At 41.7% G+C, this 21,170-nt stretch overlaps 5 protein-coding genes across 9 annotated transcripts; 2 read left to right on the top strand and 3 right to left on the bottom strand.

Moving 5' to 3' along the window:
• Window positions 1-246: 246 nt before the first annotated feature.
• Window positions 247-5,876, bottom strand: LOC124346758. 2 transcript variants are annotated; one of them, XM_046798404.1, is made up of 6 exons: window positions 4,946-5,876; window positions 3,908-4,850; window positions 2,614-3,838; window positions 2,040-2,239; window positions 1,872-1,908; window positions 247-735 (listed from the first exon to the last, which is right to left on the bottom strand). In XM_046798404.1, the coding sequence occupies exons 3-6, from the start codon at window positions 3,797-3,799 to the stop codon at window positions 608-610; spliced, it is 1,551 nt and encodes a 516-aa protein (XP_046654360.1). In that variant the 5' UTR covers window positions 3,800-3,838; window positions 3,908-4,850; window positions 4,946-5,876; the 3' UTR covers window positions 247-607. The 2 variants fall into 2 exon arrangements, with proteins under 2 accessions (XP_046654360.1, XP_046654361.1); XM_046798405.1 differs by having other exon boundaries at window positions 2,055-2,239; window positions 4,946-5,875.
• An 818-nt stretch (window positions 5,877-6,694) lies between these two features.
• LOC124347915 (alpha-N-acetylgalactosaminidase-like) lies at window positions 6,695-9,017 on the bottom strand. Of its 2 annotated transcripts, none has more exons than XM_046798488.1 (11): window positions 8,918-9,017; window positions 8,584-8,818; window positions 8,331-8,505; window positions 8,173-8,241; window positions 7,993-8,098; window positions 7,813-7,907; window positions 7,689-7,748; window positions 7,510-7,611; window positions 7,242-7,439; window positions 6,933-7,170; window positions 6,695-6,838 (listed from the first exon to the last, which is right to left on the bottom strand). In XM_046798488.1, exons 2-11 carry the CDS (start codon window positions 8,742-8,744, stop codon window positions 6,786-6,788), a joined length of 1,257 nt encoding a protein of 418 aa, XP_046654444.1. In that variant the 5' UTR covers window positions 8,745-8,818; window positions 8,918-9,017; the 3' UTR covers window positions 6,695-6,785. The 2 variants fall into 2 exon arrangements, with proteins under 2 accessions (XP_046654444.1, XP_046654445.1); XM_046798489.1 differs by having other exon boundaries at window positions 8,887-9,005.
• Window positions 9,018-9,061: 44 nt separating this feature from the next.
• On the top strand, window positions 9,062-11,282 carry LOC124336164 (NAD(P)H-hydrate epimerase). The gene is made up of 8 exons (XM_046789899.1): window positions 9,062-9,244; window positions 9,362-9,444; window positions 9,513-9,734; window positions 10,122-10,363; window positions 10,438-10,554; window positions 10,617-10,873; window positions 10,956-11,037; window positions 11,103-11,282. Exons 1-8 carry the CDS (start codon window positions 9,241-9,243, stop codon window positions 11,224-11,226), a joined length of 1,131 nt encoding a protein of 376 aa, XP_046645855.1. The 5' UTR covers window positions 9,062-9,240; the 3' UTR covers window positions 11,227-11,282.
• Window positions 11,283-11,549: 267 nt separating this feature from the next.
• Window positions 11,550-19,050, top strand: LOC124344303 (rapamycin-insensitive companion of mTOR-like). Its single transcript, XM_046797810.1, has 21 exons — window positions 11,550-11,644; window positions 11,768-11,827; window positions 11,904-12,069; window positions 12,135-12,266; window positions 12,331-12,521; window positions 12,581-12,969; window positions 13,037-13,346; window positions 13,416-13,753; window positions 13,817-13,933; window positions 14,012-14,194; window positions 14,260-14,468; window positions 14,537-14,626; window positions 14,698-14,914; window positions 14,973-15,196; window positions 15,254-15,318; window positions 15,375-15,514; window positions 15,591-15,834; window positions 15,905-16,987; window positions 17,060-17,165; window positions 17,246-17,384; window positions 18,336-19,050. Exons 1-21 carry the CDS (start codon window positions 11,608-11,610, stop codon window positions 18,390-18,392), a joined length of 4,497 nt encoding a protein of 1,498 aa, XP_046653766.1. The 5' UTR covers window positions 11,550-11,607; the 3' UTR covers window positions 18,393-19,050.
• LOC124349811 (high mobility group protein I-like) lies at window positions 18,603-20,830 on the bottom strand. 3 transcript variants are annotated; one of them, XM_046800675.1, is made up of 4 exons: window positions 20,684-20,830; window positions 19,632-19,751; window positions 19,402-19,557; window positions 18,603-19,329 (listed from the first exon to the last, which is right to left on the bottom strand). In XM_046800675.1, the coding sequence occupies exons 2-4, from the start codon at window positions 19,701-19,703 to the stop codon at window positions 19,222-19,224; spliced, it is 336 nt and encodes a 111-aa protein (XP_046656631.1). In that variant the 5' UTR covers window positions 19,704-19,751; window positions 20,684-20,830; the 3' UTR covers window positions 18,603-19,221. The 3 variants fall into 3 exon arrangements, with proteins under 3 accessions (XP_046656631.1, XP_046656652.1, XP_046656642.1); XM_046800696.1 differs by lacking the exon at window positions 20,684-20,830 and adding an exon at window positions 20,285-20,418; XM_046800686.1 differs by lacking the exon at window positions 20,684-20,830 and adding an exon at window positions 20,013-20,136.
• Between the last annotated feature and the right edge of the window lie 340 nt (window positions 20,831-21,170).

Below are 21,170 nucleotides of genomic sequence, written 5' to 3'. Positions count from 1 at the left end.
CCTCATTAAATGATATAGTCATCGCATAGTTTTTATCACCTTTCTCTTTAATGACGTTCATCAGCACCTGCCATCACAGACTCTATTACACTCTCTCCCTCATTTTCCAGAGTGTCGGTTTCCCTTCATTATTATACGACGCGTCACCAAAGTTGGCCTCTATCGCATCATCCAAATGTAATTCAAAACTTTTTTTTTGTTTTTTTTACGGTTCGTAATTTGTATTCTTTTTATTTTATTTTCTGGCCATCATCAACACAATAACGACATGATATATGCAGACATCAATTCTCGATTCACGTATAAATGGTATAGAATTAAACGGTAGGGAGTTTATAATATCAATATTTTGAAATGATAATTTAAAAAAAAATTAAAGTGTTCCGGGTCAGGGTGTTCTATTATAGGTGGTTGATAATCTCGATTGATAATTGATCGGGTAATTCGCAAAGGGTTAGACATGTTACATTTAAGACGTGCGCGGCCATGTGAGCTCCTCTTCTATATAATATCGACCGCTGAACATTGTCAAACTCACATCAGCAGCAGCAAGCAAGCAACCAGCACATTGTTTCTTTTCTTTTTTCCCCCCAGCGCTGCTCAGGGATTAGTTGGACAAAGGTGATTGGATGTTGGGGTGAGTCGGTACGCAAGTGCAGGTCAAAGTTCGTAATAAAAGCATTCGCAGTCGGCTGTACCATTTTCGGTTGTGTCTCCCTTTCGGAACGGCGACATCTGAAACAAAAAAAAACATCGCAGACATAAATTAGCTGTCATTCCTTATGTCAAGGTATACATTAAAAACACACACACAGTTGTTATATAAAGGGGAAATAAAAAAGATCTTATGGACAAAGTTCTTATTGATTTAAAACGAAATAAAAGAAAATGGGGGGGACGTCCACTATAACAGGAGACTATATATAATATGTGTAGTATGGATTTTTTCTCATTGGTGGGACGACGATGGGCGATGCCTGGGCTGGGACACGCGCGAATGCACAGTGAGAAGAAGAACCAGCTCGACATCATTTCGCGCTTCAAGTATTCATCCAAGATTCATGAAGCGAACACAAAAGGGACTTGAATACGTGTAGTAGTAGATGGGAAAAGATTCAAGATGTAAACGTCGGACATTTATTTGCGCTAGACACATTTTTCCTATATTATAGCCCATAGCGCGTGATTACTAAATTATTGTCGAAATTCAATTATTAAATTTCAAAGGCCGCGACAATTAATTCTAGCCGACTATTCTATATAGTAACGGCTAATCCTATATCTAGTGTACTATAGAGAGAAAGAGACTGGTGCTGAGCTGTGAACGATGCGCCTATTGTTGGTGCGATGGGTTCGATTGTGTTGCTCAACGTCAATATTAGAGGTTGGCGTAATATAGCAGTACCGGCTAACGCTCAGACTTTTCGGTAGGGGGGTAGACATCTAATATTGACGAAGACGGCGTGTATACATTGGACGCAACAGCGAGAGAAAACGGCGGATAATCAAGCGGGCCCATTATTCCTTTGATGGCGGAATGATTGCGCTCCTCACACGCGCATCCAAACATATTCGCCTGCGCTCCGGTCGAGAAATATATGAAAAGTTTCACCCAGACTATTTTGTTTTGTTTTTCGCCGAAATATAATCAAGTAAATACGACAAAAAAAGAAAAGAAAATAAGAGTCGGGAGAAATACATGTATGTAGGAATTCGATGGCGGACTTATTTTTAATTACTTTGCCTCTTCAACCCTTTTTCTATATTCATCAACACTTGACGGCGCTGACGGGCTTTTGGGCTCTAGGCAATCGCGTCTATTTATTACAAGACAATAATATCTAAGAGGAAAAGAAATTCAATCAACTTACGTTGCAATTCGAGACTTAATTTGCTCTTCTGCTCCATCTGTTACCACGACGACGACGTTTGGCAAAGTCACAAATACAAAGAAAAAGGACAAATTCAGATTAGAATGTCGAACATCATCATGAAAAGATCGTGTCATTAGAATGACACGCCACGCCACGGTTATTTACTTGAAATGTCGATACCTTGCTGGCTACGTGACCGCGTCTGAGCGTCTCTTCTTGAGCTGAGCGAAGCAACTGGAGAACGAATCCCGTCGCTAAATCCATGAGTTCCTCGTCGTTTTTCAGAGCGTTTAGCCGGTCGAAGAGATCGCAAGTCGGATCGTGCTGATTCGTCATCCCTTCAACACCCACCTCCTCGACAGTCACTAATATAGAAACGCAAGATGAATGATAATACACACACAAAGAAACCAAGCAAATAATGATGTATACACCGGTTAAGTGGCCCAGTCATCTTGAAACGGTTCATCACAACTTGAAGGGTTTTTCTCTAGCTCTTATATTTTTTGAAAAATATTTCTACCGATTTCTACTATAGCTGTTAAGGCTTCAACCAGAAAAGAAGGGGGTGGGAGACGGATCGATAGGAGAGATCCAACCACACAGAGAGACAGTCACAGAAAAAATAGAAACTGACGTCAACACAGTCATCGCCATCTCTCTCCAGCCGTATAATCGATGGCCGAATAAAGTGTACACATACAGCCTTATATAGGACAGCACTTGAGTCATTAGGTACCTGATAACGTCGTCATTGTGCCGTCGGGCTCGTCGGCTCTCGATTGTAACTCGTTCAGCTCATCTTGGTCCATCTTGGCCGCCACGATGGACTCCTGGCTCTCCTGTTGAGGCGACTGGGCGCTCTCCAGGGCCGACTCCGGAGTCGGACTCAACATTTTCCGATCGGAAATCATCGCTGCTGATGGTTGGTGATGCTGCTGTTCGCCGATAAAGGTGAGCATCGACGGGAAAATGTCGTGGCTACTCACCGGGTTGCTGCCCGAATCCAAACTGGAATATCGCCTTCCGGCACCGGGTCGGATAATTCCGACTCCGCCGCGCTGGTCGGCACCTTCGACGGATGTCGTCTGTTGAGCTGCGCTGGATCCCGGCACCAGACTTAAGGATCGACTGAATTGAACGCGTTTCACCGGTTTACCGGCCTCTGATGATGGCGAGACCATCTCCTCCCAAATGATGCGTTGAGGCGAGTGGCTGGCCACCACCGGAAGAGTCTTTTCTTCCGGCAGGATCGCTGCTGGATCTGTTATCGGGATCAACGGATCAGCCGGTTCCTCGGCAACTAGCGGCGATGATGGCTCCTGATGCTGGCTGGACTCGCCACGCGGAATCTGAGTGACGGCACTGATCTGACTGATTTCTTCGCAGTCGGAAGATTCTTCCGACTCGCCGGCCGTTTTGAGCCCGTCGTCGTCAATGGGACTCAGGGCGTCGCCGATTTGATTGACGTAAATGACTGTCGCTTCGATCGCCGGTTGTTGTGCTGCTGCTACCGGTGGCTGTTGCGCTGTGCTGGACGGCGATTCCATCAATTCAACAGGATCGGCTTGCATGGCGGAATCGGAGAAATTCGTTTTGTTATTCTCCGTCGCGTGATGTTTGCGCTGCTTGTGCTGTTTCTCCTCTTTGTAGCGGAAACTGTAGGCCTTGGGAGAAGTGGTCGACGACGACGACGACGACGGCGGCGGCGGCTCATCTTCGACAACTTCCGGATCCCAAATGTCAATCATTCCGACGACGTCCGGCACGGGTGATGTCACGCGAATGGTCGGCGTCTGCGGCGGCGTTCCCGTGCTGGTCGATCGACTGCCGTAAGCAATTCGTTGGTGACCTCCGCTCGTCGTAGAAGTAGAAGATGATGAAGTCGATTGATTCTTACCACCATGACGGAACGAGTAAGACATTTTCTAGCTGGTTGGAATTTTCAACGCTGCTGAATAGATCTGTAGAATTTGATTAATACTCGATCAAAAACAAATATATAGAGATGATGCGGTGTAGTATAGACTTACCTAATAATCCTGGTCGGTGGCTGAGAGCGGGAGAACATGAGAGCGATCAACAGCCGCGATCACTCTGTCAAGGTTCGTAGCACTGTGAACTGCGGGATGAATGCGAGAGCAACTGCTGCCAGCCAAATATAGGGAGGAGGAGAGAGAGGCAGCCAACAGACTCGGTCTACTACTACTACTACACCAGCAGCAGCTGGGCGGTGCAACAGCTTCAACGTGGCGCGCAGTCGTCAACAAAACCACCAGTCGTATATTTTCTCTGTTTCTGTCATCATCACTCGAGGTCTTCGACGACCTGTTGCTACACACCAAGTCTCCGCTTTGATTTCTGTACTATACATCCAAAAAGGAATGTGTAGATGGGTAAGACAATCTAAGACATAGAAATGTTGGTTGTCTTTGCGGTCGCTTTTAATTATGGGCGGGGCATGCGCATTTGTCGCCCAGCTGACGAAACAACACGCAAGCTGATGTGTACCATTCGGCTAATGAAATAACACGAAATGCTGCGCAGTATAGAAAAATGAGAGGGGCTCGTGCTGCTGGCTAATTGGCCAACAACGAGAACCCTTTGACTGTCCTGTCAAACGGCCGTTGGTCGAATCTCTCTCAAAAGTTGTTGTTGTTGAAGCACACCGCTGCCAAGCAGCAGAGTCGTTCTCGGTATTGCAATCTTATCTTCACTTATCTTAATTAAAAAGAGGTACTCGACGGGTATATGCCATCTAGGCTCATGCAGGCATCATTATTACGGTCTGCTTTTCTATGAAGCCATCCAATATTGATTGCGCCCGAAGGCAACTTGGATATTAGTAATACTGATGCAGGGCCCTGTGCATCCGCATATCGTAATCATTTGTCTCCATAATTGATGGCATTTTCCATCGGCTCTCGTCACTATGACAGCATCGCCTTACTTGGATTTCTATCCAGACAGCATCACCTTTACATCTACCATAATTAAAAAGTATACGGGCAAAGCAAATTGATATAATAAAGAATGAAAATTAAGCGCTATGTAGCTCTCTATTTTGTTACTTGGAATTTGCACAAGCCGACTTATCATTTCATGGCTGGGTCGTCTTGATTACATCCGCCGCTCCTCGCGGTTGGATGCACCATCGCTTCCAGCTGTATAGTAACCAAGGCCCACTTATATTTCCTTCCTGGACGACAATCACACTAGAAATCATATCTATTTTTCGCCGTCAGAATATATATAAGCTAGATAGCTCTCTTCTTTTTTATAGTGTAGGTCTAATTTTTCCAGACCGTTGAAGGTTCCTGGTGACCCGCAACTATTTGGTGACGCCCGCGCAGCAGCGGCCTGATATATTGAAATGTATAGAAAAAGGATCTGCATGCTGTTCCATGGCCGACACGAAATCAATAATTACAGCACGACGCTTAAGATATACTATAACGGGTAAAAATTATATCGAGTCAGTTTACGCAACCTTGTTGTGACGTCCTTAACAACGAAGAGACCAGCCCAGTCACGAAACGGGAGCTAGTCTCTCCGGGAGCAGCGCGCGTTGCACGGTTACGCCCAAAAAATCAATACAACCCACTCGGCACTCTCCTTTGTGCATTCTTCGCCCAGGTGTGCTCCGCTGCTACTCCTTTAAACAGCACGCGCTCTTTACTCGACCCCAAAAACTCCCGATGTGAAAAAGGGGAAAAAAAAAGGAGTAAGAGACGGCGGCCATTATAGGTAGTGGGTACTATATACCTACATAACCTCGTTTAGTAACAAAACCTATTTGTCATCTAGCCTTTGATTGATTGATGGCAGCAGAATATGAAGGGGGGAAAAAATACAATAGTTTGTAACGCCACCTGGTAATGTCTTGCTTCACCTGAAAAAGTTGCCATCAATAAGGAATCAGATAGGTATAGGCACTATAAGACCCCATAACGATGGAAGACGACAGCCAGAGATGATGCACTATCGATTATTCAGGGCCTATATACTGCCGTGAAATTTTATTTTTACCTAACCACGAACTTTTGGGGCAATTATTGGTCCCCATCAAAAGTTATGAACCCAAGAAAGTTGACATCCGTCGTCCGGAATCCGCTTATGTTGATTCGGGCCGTGCATTTCCAGCACTATAGATTCGTGATTGTCATGACTAACAGCGCAGCGGGATTTAGCTTGTTATCGCAACAGTGTTGACTTTCTCTATCGCCGTGAATCGTGACAATCATCGGGAAATGTTGACCGTCTTTTCCTTTTCTTCTTCCAGCTCCCCCCCACGGGAAATCGAAGGAAGACGTTGTTGTTATGACGGAGAACAAACTTCCTTTCTGACTATCTAATCAGTTACCTCCCCCCCCCAAAACGTTTCGCAGAGTGCTAAGCGCGTTTGCGTATATCTAACGCCAAACTCTTTTTCTTTTTTTGTTGTCGCTGTGGACGAATCCTGTGGCCCTCCGGTCGTCGATCCGGTTGGCTATATGCGCGCGTTTCCTCCATCCATCCTTTCTTCCTTCAACACCCAACCCCCCTCTTTTTGATCTGTTGCACTTTTCATGAGTCGCTGCGCTCACGATACCGGCAGTCTCAGCCTAATCCCACGTTTCTCCGGCTGTATATAGATATCCTATTATCTAACACACACAAACGCAAATCGAGTATCCTTCCGTATTCGATTCCAGTCCACATCCGCCCGGACGCGGAAGACTATATCCTTCACTTACCTATAAAATAAAATAGATATAGCACTGCATCCGAATGTTTTTATTGGATAAACTGCGAAAATTTATGTATAAATAGATTTCTTATTTTATTTATTTTTTATTTATTTTTTTTTGTACACAATGGAAAATGTTGCCTTTTTCTGGTGTTGGAGAGTCTTTTTACAACGTAATCCCATTAGGGAGTGAAAGGGGGCACTCGTATGATGGTGCACTTCAGCATGACGACACCTGCATCCAGTCAAAGTTAGGAAAAGGCTTTTAGAGTTTTACATTTTTCGTGTAACTGTTAGTCGATGGTCCAATTTTTTTCTTTCTTTTTTACCTGAAGGGTTGACGTCGACCTGGATGGCCTGATCCGGTGAAATGATTCCAACGTCTTTGTGCTCATTCAGTTCGCGGACGTGGTAGCCATCTGAGGAATCTAAACCCAATTCACGCAGTGGAACGGTGACTTGCGACGGCGTTCCATCAACACGCCGATTAAGGACGACGATGGCCCACGAATATCGTTGGCCGCTCTTGGGCAAGACGGGCTTGGTCCAAATTTCGATTCCTTGTTTCTTTTTCGAATAAAGAAGAAGACAATTTAGAATTGGTTCTTGATTCAATAAAAATGGAAATAATCACGTACTTTGTAAACTCTTCTCCCCTGGACGCCCATCGGGTCCTGGTTGACAGCAATAATTTCAGTGTTGAGCAAGATAGCTTTGAATTCAGGTCGAATGGTTCTCAAATCGACCGACATTAAAAGAGGGGAAGCCATGATGGCCCACATGCACATTTGAGCGCGACTTTGCTCGTAACTCAAACCGAAATTTCCGATAATCAGCTGTACGTGAAATACATTTTAGTAGTTTGTTGAGGTTTCTTTGTTTTCACATGAACGAAAGTTTAGATACCATGTCCGGATCATTCCAGTGGCCAGGCCCGGCCAGGGGAATCAAAGTGTCTTGGTTATCCCCGTAATAATCGATGATTGAAGTAACGCTCTGCCACGAGTCCTTTTTTATTTTGGAAACATTTTACTGTTAACTTTTGGGTTTCATTCGATACAAAATCATTTGAAGCAATTAAATACCTGAATATCTTCAAAGTTGCGCCAAAGGTTGCAGGTTTTGCTGATGGTTGCGTAATCAGGCTGAAATTCAAAGAGGGAAATGAATAATTTTATTAACTACAAATAATGCATCAGAAATAATTACCTCCATTTTGGTAACTAGTTGATAGAACGGCCAAGAACACGAGTATATCATTGAGCGGCCAGTGCGGTTAAGATAATATCCGAATTCGGGGTAACCTTAATGTTGGAAGAACAACGGTACTTTAATTTTCCACCAATTGCAAGACTACAGCTAGTACTCAAAGACAAAATATTATTTTACCTTTATCCATTTGAGATGGGAATGAATAACAGCCGTCTAGTTTGACATAATCAACTTTCCAGTCCGCAAAAGTTTGAGCGTCCAATTTCATGTTGTTCAAAATACCCTGAATAAATATATTAAAACAAATTACTTTAACCATTCTGAAAATATAAACAGTAAAGCAAAAAATTAATTTACCGGGTAGCCAGCGCAAGTGTAGTTTCCATAATCTTCGTAAATTCCAAATCGCAAGCCACGGGAGTGTATCTTAAAAAAAATACAAAAAAAAAAAATTTAATTAAACAAGTTATTTGTGGAGATTATATTTTACTTCAAAGAAATAATAATCGTCTCACATAATCGGAAAGTGCTGGTATGCCACTAGGGAATCGAATGGGATCGGCTTTCAATCTGCCATCAGAATCTCTTACTTTATCCAACCAGCAGTCGTCCAAGCTAATTAAATTATAACCAGCTTTGGCATAGCCTTCTGAGACCAGAAGATCAGCCATCTCCATAAATAATCGTTCACTATAGAGTAAAGATTGTTTGAGACAAAATTCCTGGAATGAAAGACTTTACTTTACTAAAAAGAAAATTATTTGGAACCTGATGCAGTGCTTTGGATCATTGACACAGTCGGTGTTGCATCTAAATCTCTGCCACGCCAGCCACCCCATTGGTGGAGACAACGCCAAACCATTGTCAAGGCAGTGTGAAAATGATGAGAAACTTAATATCACAAAGCATATTTGAAAAAATATCGCCATTGAATTGTTTTGAACGTTTTCAAAACGGATATTCGACACTGGTCTAAGCTTCTCGTCAATATATGTTTCACAGCCTATAAGAGCATACAATCAGAGATCTGCGAGAATACTAGATTCGTTTCTAGATTAAATAAATAATAACTGCAAGAAACGACAGCTGTCGTAACAAAAACCTCAATTCTCAGTGACGGCGGTATTGTTACTCTGCCCCGTATTATTTTGATATGACACTTGACACTTGCTTTTGTTTTGATTTTTATATTGAATTTTTCTCAACAGATGGCTTTTCATCGCCACCTAGCGACTAAATAATTCTTGTTTTGTCACCTAATCGGCGAATGGTGAATCGGTGATGGTGTTCGAGTCTGGTTCGAGTTATTTGCCACGTAACTTCCGAGTTTCGTCACACTTGTGAGACTATTTTATTATTAGAATCCAACGTAAAGCACCGAAAATTGCGCATAGGAAAAAAAACAACGAGTGGGGATACTCTGCCATGGGTATAAAATTCAATCTATTTTGCAGTGTAACCATATTGGTTTAGAATTTCTTCTCCTGCCTAGCCTTACTTTGAAATCTTGTGTTCTACTTTCGAGTGAAATGTTATTTTTATTTAGGTCCCGCTCAAGATGACGTGGTGGAAGAGCAAAATGAGCGTCTTGCCCAGGAACTAGCCGGAAAAGTATCAAGACTAAAAAGTGTAAGTTGCTGCCACTGCTTTATTCTTCCAAAATTGGTAATTGTGTCTAACTTCTTATTTATTTTTAGCTGGCATTTGAAATTGAACATGAAACAAAGGATCAAAATAGCTTTTTAAATGGAATGGTTGATGATTTTGACAGCTCACACAGTCTTTTGGGGAAAAGCATGGGAAGAGTCAAGAACATTTTAAACATGGGAAGCGGTAACAGAAAAACTATGTGCTATGTTGGGTTTCTCATATTTGCCTTTTTCATTCTTGTTTACTACACATCATCTTTATTTAGCAGAAATTGAAATACACTTGTACATTCCACATTATAAATAGTAATGTTAAAAACTTAAACTAAGTTAAGAAAATTCCACTACTTAACAACAAATTGGATTATAAACGATTGAATTTGTGTCAATTAATAACGAGTGCGAATGCTGAAATTTTGAAAGTGGATTTCGAAATTTTCCATTTTTTTATTTTAAATAAATTCCAATATATCGTCGTATAATATAAAATTGTTGTACAAATGAAACTGCGCACTACTAGATATGTTATCTACTAAAAAATCTGAGATTATTGCCGAACCTTACAGTTTTTTTAACGTGGGAAATGTAAAATACGAAATAATTGAGAAAACGGTATGGCAATTAGGAGGTGTTGCTGTTTACTCGTTCTCGTTTTGACATAACGTTTACTTTACGATGCGTTCTGCTGTAGGCAGCATCAGTATACTCGGCAAAATATTTACTTACAGGAATTCTCAAATCTACTACAGGAAAAGTCAAACATTTCCATTGATACGATCAACACATTCGCTTAAAATGCATCCCCATAGTTATCTCAACCAATCCGACGCAATTGCACTTGATGTGGAGCTTTTCAACTATTTTGGAGTCGAACAATTAATGGAACTAGCAGGATTAAGGTGTAAAGCTTAATAACAGCCTTAACATAATAATTTGTGTAGTTTGTATTAAGTTGTTTATTTTCTTTCATCAGTTGTGCATCAGCAATTGCAGAAGGATTCCCAGAATCCAAAAATGTATTGATTGTTGTAGGTCCAGGGAATAATGGAGGAGATGGACTTGTTTGTGCAAGACATTTGAAAATGTTTGGGTATTATAATCCAAGGTACTTGCACAGCAGTTTTTTTTACATGTCTCTTATTTCTTTTATAGCTACTCTCCTGAAATCTTCTATCCCAAGCGTACAGCCAAGACTCTCTATGAAAATCTTACAAAGCAGTGTGAACTGTTTGAAATCCCATTTTTAACTGCATGTCCAGTGACTGAAGACTTGAATTCAAAATACTCACTTGTTGTGGATGCACTATTTGGCTTTAGCTTCAAAGCTCCTGTTCGAAAGGAATTCACTGAGATTATTGACAATATGCTACACATGTGTACACCCTGCTGCAGTATTGATATTCCCAGTGGTACAGGAATTCATTTGTTCTTATTGTGGTAGCATTTTTCATTCATATAAGTGTGCTATTAAATATTGTCTGGTAATTGCAGGCTGGGATGTTGAAAATGGGCCACTTGATCAAGATAATTCCTTAAAGCCAGCCATGCTTATTTCTTTGTCTGCGCCAAAATTGTACAGTATTTACTTCACGTTCATATTATCTCTGGTTCAAAAATAATTAAAGTCGATTATGGTAGGTGCGCAAGATTTTTCCACGGGATCCATTATTTAGGGGGCCGTTTCATTGCTCCTGCATTGGCTACGAAATACAAACTAAAATTACCAAATTATCCTTCAACGCATAATTGCGTAAGATTATAATATGTTTATCAGCAGGGCCCAGCAGAGCCGTAATAAATACACGATTTCAAAAGCAATTTGTCTTCTTATTAGTTTTATTAATTATTTTATTTTAATTATTTTAAATAAAATCTTGTTTGAAAAGATTTTTGGTAAAAAGTTGTCAGTTTATTTTTTTATGAAAGAAATTTATCTCAAATGGACTTTTATAAAAAAATTATCAATTAAAAAGTTTACGTCGTGAATGGAACTTTCAAATACGCTATATTCATTCTCTTGTGATACATAACATAGCCCTTATTAGTAATCTAGATTGCTTCATAAAACGGGAGAACACGTTTCGCATTCAAAAAATTTCAATCGCGCGCGTTTATTCTCTCAGTTGTTTGTCAACCTTCGAAAATGGAGGTGCCTCGACGATTGGGGCGAACTGTCAAACGTAAATCTTTATTTATTTTTTTGTTTTACATTAGGAAATTAATTTTCCTACAGTATTTCTGTTTTGTGTGCAAGCTTTCTACATTGTTTGATATTTAATCTTGAATCCTGTTTCTTCATCTAGTAAATGCTACTTCAGATGTGCTAGTTTCTTCAGCAATTGTGAATGGTAACCCTCAAACTGGTAAACTACAAATTTATAGACAAATACTTTATTATGTTTTATTGGTGACTGACTTCCTTGTACTATAAATGTCAAGACCTGACTCCCAGCATTAAGGATGCTTTGCTGCAGATGTGCTGCAAAGATGTCGTTACCCTTGGCAAACCTCAACACATAGGATCGGTTTTAAATGTAATCTCAAAGCATATTGAGAAGAAAGGGTGTGACAGCATTGGACTGGACATTTTGGATTTTTTTATATGGTTTCAAAAGAAGAGTTGTATATACTTTGTTGTGCATCAGTATTAAAATATCCTTTTTTTTCCAGTCTACGAATTGCTTTGATCAATGACAGCAAAGCCGTAAGAGCTGCTGGTATCAGAATAATTAGACTGTGCTTAAAAAATGAAGAATATGCACACAAATTGGTTCAAGCAGATCTTCATTACTTCATTGCAAAGTATTATAAAGAATGAAATATAGTGGAACAAGAATATAAGCTATATGTATTTGTTCTATAATAGGTGTTTGGATGTGCTTGTGGATAACATGGCAGAACGTGCTCAAGCCTTGAGATTATGTAGGAGATTGATGCTGGTTGATCCATCATTATTCCCTGTTGCTCTGGCGCGTTCAATTGTAGCTCTTGCTTTTGATGGCACCAAAGAAAAGGACCGTTTAGTACGAGCATCTTTGGCTATTCTAGCTGAACTTTGTAAGGTTTATTTCTATTAAAAACAAGACATCAATCCATTGAATTCAATCTATTTATAGGTATCGTAAACCCTTCCGTGTTCGTTGCCAGCGGAGGTGTTCGATGTTTCTCATCTGCTGTTTTAGATTGCTCCTCTGCTCGTATGCAAGAAGCTATGATGGCATCCCTACTCTACCTATTCGACACAGAGCCGCGACGTGAGCTTTCGAAATTAAACCTGCGATTTCTGATTGCTCCCTATAGTGATTTCCACTATAGACACTACATAGATGCAGGAGAAGGAAACAATTCATCTACTACGACAGATGATCGTGAGCTTCGTTTACTCTGCGCTAAGCAAGCTCTGCTTACAGTTCTGAGATCTTGGAATGGAGTATTACATGTTATGAGCTGCAAAATTCTTGAAGACCTAGTCAAAGTCTTGCTCCCATGTCACTTGGAAACCAGGGCAAGTTCTTTCATCTTAATTGGATAGTTTGGCAGTTTAATTAAATGACAATCACGTTTTCATATAGAAATCAATGCTGGAATTCTTCTATACACTTCTGCGGTTACCACTGCCGGAATGGACGGACGAATTTTCCGTAGCGCTTCTAGCTACTGATCCGTCCCGTGTACAGGACGCCTGGAAGCTGCAGGAAGGCTATGTAGCCGCAGAAGGCAAATGTCTACTACCGCACATTTCCAAATTCAGACCAAATCTTGTATTAAACCATATGGCCTTATTGGTTTACTGCTTGGTTGAAGCAAGATTAGTCCAGACACTTGTGGAAGTAATTGTGACAAGTGATACGTTCATTTCTGTCCGTTCAACAATTTTGCTGGGTATGCTCTCGCATAATCTAATAAATATCAACTATATTATTATTAAATTATGAATCTGTTCCTTTTCAGGAGAGTTATTGCATCTAAGTAGTACTTTGCTGCCACCCTCCTGTCACGGGACAAAAATGTGTCTGCCTCAATTAGTTGACTGCATTACGTCACTTAAAAGCGACCCAGTGAAACGCCACCGAGCCGCCCAAGCAGCAGCAGCCCTCTCCAAAATTCACCAACTTAAGAAAAAAGGAATCGTTCCCTACAGTTTAGCTCTTAAACAAATCGTTGAATTAGAAAGAAGAGCTTCGTGCAACAAACACTCCTCCGTGAGATACAAGAAAACTGAGGAGAACGCAACTAACATCCATCGAGACGAGACGGAGTTTCAGACCAATGGAGAAATGGAATCTGAGGTATGAATTTGTTTTCGCCCATAATGAAATAAATCAGATTTTTTTACATTTGGAATTTTGTAGATGAGATCCAGCAGAGATTCTGATAGCGTTCTTTCAGCACTTTCTCGAGACTGTGGAGTCCTGGCGCAAAAAGATTCATTGATTTGGAACTGGTCCGTTTTATCCAATCTTTTCTTGGTAAAGATAATCTCATAGAAATCCATCTTTTCTTAAATAATCGAATTTTGTATAAACTTGTTATTAATTTATTATTAGTGGAGTAAGATGAATTCTTGCGCATTGGAAGATTCGAATTTGAGGTCGATTTTCCGACGGGTTATGCAATTCTACAAGCCCATTAGCAATCAGTTTTGTCAATGCGAGTTTAATAATAGCCGATCGCGTCTGTATTCGACCGTTGGTTGTTATCTGATGGATTCTCTTACAGTTATTGAAGAGGTATAATCTTTTTCCCCTTTTTGAATTGATGGTTTTACATTTTCGGTTGATTTTTATTTTTACAGTTGGAGTGTGAAAAGATTTTGGCCGAATTTCTGGATGATGTCAGCAGTGCAATCCGTGATATTTCTCTGGCTTCTTCGGCTCATGACTGCCTACTTAGTCCTGGGCGACTTTCTACAACAGCTTGCCGGGATTACTTCCTTTTTATCGGTCGATTGAGCAGCACCGCTAATGGAATTATTGCTTTGGAAAAGGCTGGCATTTTTCAAGAGTACTACATCAAAATTCATGTTTCTTTCCCTCAATAGTGTTACTGACTTATTTTTTATAAAACAAAAGCCTCTTAGAACTGGTAGCTAGTACAAATCACGATTGCTACTTGAAGGTTATCGCTTCCACGCTCAATTTCCATACCGACGGGTATGCTAGGTAAAAAAACAAAAGTTCCATTCATCATTTCTCAACTTTTAGGAATTTATATCGAATTATTATTGATGCAGGGCTATCTTGAAAAAGATTTTACTTGGAACCGTGGAATCCGGCAGAATTTATGCCACGCATCATATACGAGTGCTATTGCGAGCCGCAGAAGAGCATGGAACAACAAGCACGCTTGCAAAGTGGGTTATTCCCTTACTGCTTAATCAACTTAATGATAAATGTCGAGCCGTAGTCATAGCTGCTGCCGATATTCTCGATGAAGCCACCGACGATCCAGTAGGAGAATCACTTGCAACTTCTTGTTCTGATGTTCATTAATGTATTTTTGAAATAGGCTTGTATTGAAGTACTGATTCCGCTTCAGACGCAATTTGTTCAGTTAATTCAAGATCAGGAAAAACAACATTTAGATTCTCGCGCTCGATTGTTGCTAATTAAAACGCTGTCAATCATGTCCGGATTCAAACATTGGCAAGAAACCTTCGTTGAAACGGAAAGCACGAAGATTTCCCTTGTTCAACAAGAATTGGATCAGTGGATTAGCCACTTAAACGTTCGGTAAAATCTGATCAAGCCTTACAATCACGTCTATCTTCTAACATGTTCTGTCTGCAGGTATGTGCAGTTGGTTGAAAGTGATTTAGCTGATGGACTGACTCAGCATCAACGAGCTGAAGATGGTATTTGTTTAATATAAGTGTGATATCGCCATCAATATTCCAAAACCACTATTTAGGTCGATATGGTCGCCTGAGCAACGTCCGACATGCAATTCGAGATCTGCCTATGCCTCCCCATCTTTTCTCTCAGTTAAATCAACACCGAGAAGGACTAGACTTTCTGCGTACTTCAGGGCAGCTTTCTAAGCTCTTCACGGTAGTACCTCATCTTTTCACCGAGCTAACAAAGAAAATGTACCGGCAATTTAAGGGTTTCTCCTATTGCACTGCAGGTGGTTACTAATGGATCCATTGAAACGGAAGAAGAAATATTGGAACTCAAAGCCGCTGTGTGGGCTTGTGCTCATTTAGGAACCTCAGAATCTGGGGTTGCGTTACTGGAATCGGCTCAGGTGGTGGAAGCCTTGGTTCGTATTGCTTCGTTCTCAACTATCTTAACGCTGAGGGGCACGGCTTTTTTCGCTCTCAATCTGGTCGCTGTGACAACTGCCGGAGTGGATATTCTTGCTCGATTTGGTAAGATATATTTCGAGGAGTATTTACTAGAGATTAAGAGCTGGTTTATTTATCGAGTTGTCTCTTTCAGGCTGGGCTTCCATCAAACGACACCATGGCGAACTATGGCATGTGTTGGATGATTCCGAGTGGAATTCTCTTTATTTCCAGCATGTTAGTGATCCATTCGTGCTCAAAGACAGCATCCGGCTCAATGTAGAGCGCGAGCGTCTACGTACTGTTAGCCAGAGTTCTTGTCACAGCGTCACTTTTGCCGCCGATGAAAGGGAAGATACGAAAACGGCATCGATAGTGACATCAACTCCTCGTCAAAGAACCGGTTCGCTTGGCCAACCGACTGGCTGCTGGGAAACAGACTCGCAGCCCTATTCTCTCGAAGGTTCTTCCATCAATTTCGATTCGGATTCCGATCGTTCGTCTGATGTTGCAAGCGCTGAAGGTGCCATTCGCAGTTGTCGAAGGGCATACACGTTGCCCCTGTCAACGCAAACCCCCGGACAAGAGTACGCTCCTCACTTCCGCAGCTTTAGCGATTCACATTATCCAATGGCAGATGACGCTTCATGTGTGGTTCCCACTTCGCCTAGTAGCCGTCCAAAGAGAGAGTCGCGCATTTGGAGTAAATTACGGACTAGTTTGCGATTGCGTCGATCGAAGCGTTTCTCCCTGCCCGTTCGAGACGTTTTCTACGTACCGCCAGACACTCCAAAGGTTATTCAATTGCTCCGAACGGAACTGACGGACGGAGCCCTGGGATCAGCAGAAGATACATTTTCCTCGTCCGCTGCGGAAGACGCGTCTAGTGAAGACGACGATAAAGAAGAAGCGGATGCTACTCCGTTACACTTTGAATATCAACTCAATCGCATCGGTTCGATTTTGAGTCGATTAAAATCGGTTCCCTATAAAAGAAGACCCCGAATTTTCAGCTCGTCGAGCAACAGGTCTGGTTGCTACATTGGACTCTGTTTGCCGATTCGGCTTTCGTACCTACACCCACCGTCGGATTGGTTTGAGCAACCGGATCTTATGATTAATACCATCAGCTTATCGAACATGACGCTCGATGAAGAGCCTCAGTTTGTTCACGAAAGCCAACACTGTATCATTTGCTCCAAAGATCCTTCCGTCCTTGACATGGAATCCGAATCAAGTAAGTTTCATTTAATAGTTTATATTTAGTTAATCAAGCATTATTTTAACAATTTATACTTTTTAACAACAGAACAAACCGAGGAAGAAAAGTGGCTGGTAAGAAAAGAACTATTGCGACTAGTGACCAATATGGGGAGCTCTGTTGGTTTGAATGCCAACGAACAAGGTCTTCTCAGGTGTGTATTTTGATTAAGTTGTGGTCAAATATTATTAATTGAAAAAAAAACGTGTCAAATATTGAATTTGTCGACTGTAGGTTGAAGCAGCGATTTCCATGGGCATTTCACGATGTTTGTCTCTTCTCAGATGTCTGCTACATTATGGCCTCGTACGGTTACCGGTTGCGCGCGCGCCGTTTCCTTCACGAGTTATTTATGGACTCGCCGTTTGACGAGGTGAGATAAATGATTTTTCACTGTATTGACTACTCGTAAGCGCTAGCCAACGGCTTGTGACGAGCGAAGAGTTTACACGACATGGCGTCCAAGCATTAGTAGAAGCGCCAGAAGACTCTTTAGTTGGCTATTATTGGCGGAGCTACGACTCGTCAGGAATTCGTATGCGCTCAGTAAGCCTTGACCATCGCCACATGTGCGATGAGTTGCAGGAGGCTTTCTCCGACGTTTGCTTGTATTATTCTGCTTTGCTGGAACCCCGCCCGGAAGGGCCAGGAAGCGAGGGCCTGCGGAGCGCTCAGGAAACCACGGTTCAACCGTCGCTGCTTTAGACCCGCCAGTCAAATGGACTGCATCGATAAATTCAACAGATGAATTCACTCCTTGGGGACAGGGTAGGTTACACGAACTGTCGGGCACATGAATGAGTGGCAGGGCTCCCCTAGTTCCACAACCGCACACGAGTTGATTGGTAAAATCCCCACTTGCTGGAACGTGAACCATAAAGTAGATGTAGGTTTCGTTGATTTGCACACAACTTTCTGCGCAGGCAGATGGTCCTGGCTGATTTAAATCCGTTTGATTCATCGGGAAAATGAGAGCCTTTTGCTGATTTATGGAACGGTGATTGACGCACTGCAAGTAGCTCAGTTCCGGTAGCGCAACAGTCCATGACCACCACTGAGCTAGACAAGAGAGAACCAGGAAAAGTGTCCTACTCCTTGCCATGGTCGGCATTGTACTGCCGAATTCGGTAGAAATCCGGATGGAGTTATATACCGGATAGTATACAGTCCTTTGCTATTCCAGACAACTGTCAGTAAACAAAATCACTGTCGACGCTATATATAATTTGTTTCTGTCAATGCGATTGATTTCCAAACAAACCATTGAAACACGCGCTCAAATGCCTAAAATTGTTTATCCTTTTGGTCTATTTTGTATCTCTAGCTGTACGCGGTAGCCGTTTCCCGACTGAAGGTGAACGATGAATTAGCTGAAGACTAAAAAAGACTTTTGATGATCCATTTTCCTATTATTACCGTGTCTTCATTTCCATCTATCATCTCGATTCCTGCCACGCCTTCTAGTCAACGCCTTGAAATGTTAAGATTCAAGTTTGTTATGACGGTTGGGTTTTTCTCGTCACTGTAACTGATGTGTGTGTGTGTGTTAATTATACCCGAGTTAATTTCACTACTAATTGAAAATGTAATATCAACCGAAATCTTGTATTGGATGGCCAGAAAAAAATGAGGATAGCGTCACGAGTGAAACGTTTTTTTTTAATGTTTGTGGCTCAGTTGTCGAATTCAATGTATGATGTGCAGAATCGGATGGGATGGCAGAGTTGGGTTTCTTTGCCGAGATGGGGATTTTACAGGTGCGAGAAACGGAGGAGGGTATCATCCATCCAGGAATTCATCCACGTAAAAAATAGGAGACTAATAAGAGAACTGCACGTAACACTCCATCAAGTTTGGGATGAAAACGGTATAATAAAAAGAGTTAAAGAAAACGTACGCACACGAGACGACGGTGAAAAGATGGGATAAAAAATCAGCAGTTGAAGTTGGCGATTTGCGGTAGGTGGTGGTGGGGTTTACAAGTGGGTGGACACTATTTAAAAAGTATGGTATGAGATGAGGGGTAAATTGTGTTAAAATAAAAAGAAAAAAAATTAAGAAAGTATGATGCGAAATGGTTTTCTGCAATTTTTTGAAGGGACGTGTTCTAGTAATCTCGTCGAATCGTGTTCTATGCCGAACTCAAAAAACGATGAAAATCAAAGAATAACCCCCATTTAAAGATTGTGGGTAGTTTTGAACACGTCTTTTTATGATGACTCTCCATCATCTCCTGCAGACTCATCTTCAGCAGACTCTTCTTGTTTGCTGGCTTCTGGCTTCTTGGGACGGCCACGACCACGACCACCGCCAGGGGACTGAACATAATGTGCAATGTTAGTTACCATTATCGATCAAAGGATTGCAACCAAGCATTTTTATTTTTTTACCTTGGACTTGGCAGCAGATGCTCCTGCGGCTCCACTGGCTTTCTTGCCAGATCCCTTTGGTCGACCACGTCCTCGCTTCACCTGAGATTCGCCGCTTTCGGATGATGGTGCTGCGGCCGGGGCTGCTACCCTCTTTTCGGCTTTCTTGGGAGCCTCCTAATAATGATTGAAATATTAATTTAATGATTCCAAACAGTCTTAGTTTTTGATTTCTCTATAGAAACAATTACTTCTTTGTGCTCGGCATCAATTGCTTTCTTCGCAGGACGTCCGCGTTTCTTGGGGGAAGCAGCATCGGCCATTTTATTCAAACTGTTGGATTCCTTTACTCTGTTTAAAGATTAAAAAACCTGAAAAAAGTCACGGAAATTAGTAACGGACAAGATTAGCCGATAGCATTTCAAATAGTCTAAGGGCGGGAAAAGCCAAGCTCGCCACCCGCCATCACTGGACGACCTCCCCTACAACACACGCGAACTTCCAACACTACTTCCCCACCTCCCTTATTTCCTGTTTGTTAAAATAAAAATACAACCCAAAAATCTATCAAACCACAAAAAATTCTGTTTAAATTCCAAAAATAAATACAATAATAAACAAAAATTATGTACAAATTGTGGATTTTAGGAGAAACGAAAACTTTTTTTTCTTTATTAATGGCCGGCGGGACGTAGAGAGATGCCCATCCACATACAAGCGTCAGGGAAGAGTGGGAGCAATGGTGGCTGCTGCGATCAATTTACTAGTCAAACTGTCGAGCTTCCCAACGCTTGAAAAATCAATGGCCGACACAGAGTGGGGGTAGAATATGCAGCCAATGTTTTGACAATTTTTCCTAAAATTATTGGGCCTAAAAATAATTTTCCCAAGATTTTTTTCGTACCCTACTTCGGTGGAGATATTCGACGAAAAATAAAATATTTTTTGAGAACCCGTTGGGCCGGGAATATTCAGACGCCACCGTACTCGGGGTATAGACACACCACACACAGAGATACACTGCGTCAAACCCAAACGGAGGGAAAACGGGTAGTAAACTTGTTCATGGCGGGCCCCCGCGTGCCCAAGCTAAAAGGGAAAGCACAGCCGAGCCAGTTGTTTGTGGGATGAGACTTTTCAGAAAAATTCGTTAACTCACTTTGCCTGCCTTCTAATCGACAAGAAAAATTGCACAAAAATCCCCACAACCTTAATCTAGTTAACATAAAATGTGGAGGATTTAGAAAAAATGCCAACTAATTTTACTCGAATTTTGGGAGACTAACAAAATAATTCTTCTTACCTTGGCAGTCGGCGCGTCTCTCGTCGAGTTCACAAACGGATACTTGGGGATAAAAAGCAACGAAGGCAACTGCGCCGCCGCAGAGAGTTACTACCGAAGCCGTCTAGGTGGCTCTGTAGTCGGACAGTTTTCTATTGGCTCGAATGGAATCTTCCCTTTTTTTCTTTTATGAGCGGGCGGGAAATTACATCTGCGAGTGTGTGTGTGTGTGTACGGGTCTCCTCTCCCTCTACTGGTGTAAGTGAACAAAGCTTTTTTTCTTTCCCTTGGCGAAGCATAGAAAAGAAGGGAGGGTGAACATCCAAAATATAATAATTTACACACCCTGACAGCAGCTGGCCTGGAAAACGCCGCTCGACCAATGTGTGGCATTTTTATGTACCTTCTTTTTCTTTCTCTAACTTTTTCGTTGTGTACATTACGCATAGGTCCCGCCTTCTTTAAAAAATAAAAAATAACTTCCAACGGTTCCTGCATTTTCACTGAT

The sequence above is a fragment of the Daphnia pulicaria genome, chromosome 1 (genome assembly GCF_021234035.1).
Source record: "Daphnia pulicaria isolate SC F1-1A chromosome 1, SC_F0-13Bv2, whole genome shotgun sequence".
Classification (NCBI taxonomy): domain Eukaryota; kingdom Metazoa; phylum Arthropoda; class Branchiopoda; order Diplostraca; family Daphniidae; genus Daphnia; species Daphnia pulicaria.
Note: the sequence above shows the minus strand (reverse complement) of the source record. Positions and strands in the feature narration are given on the sequence as shown.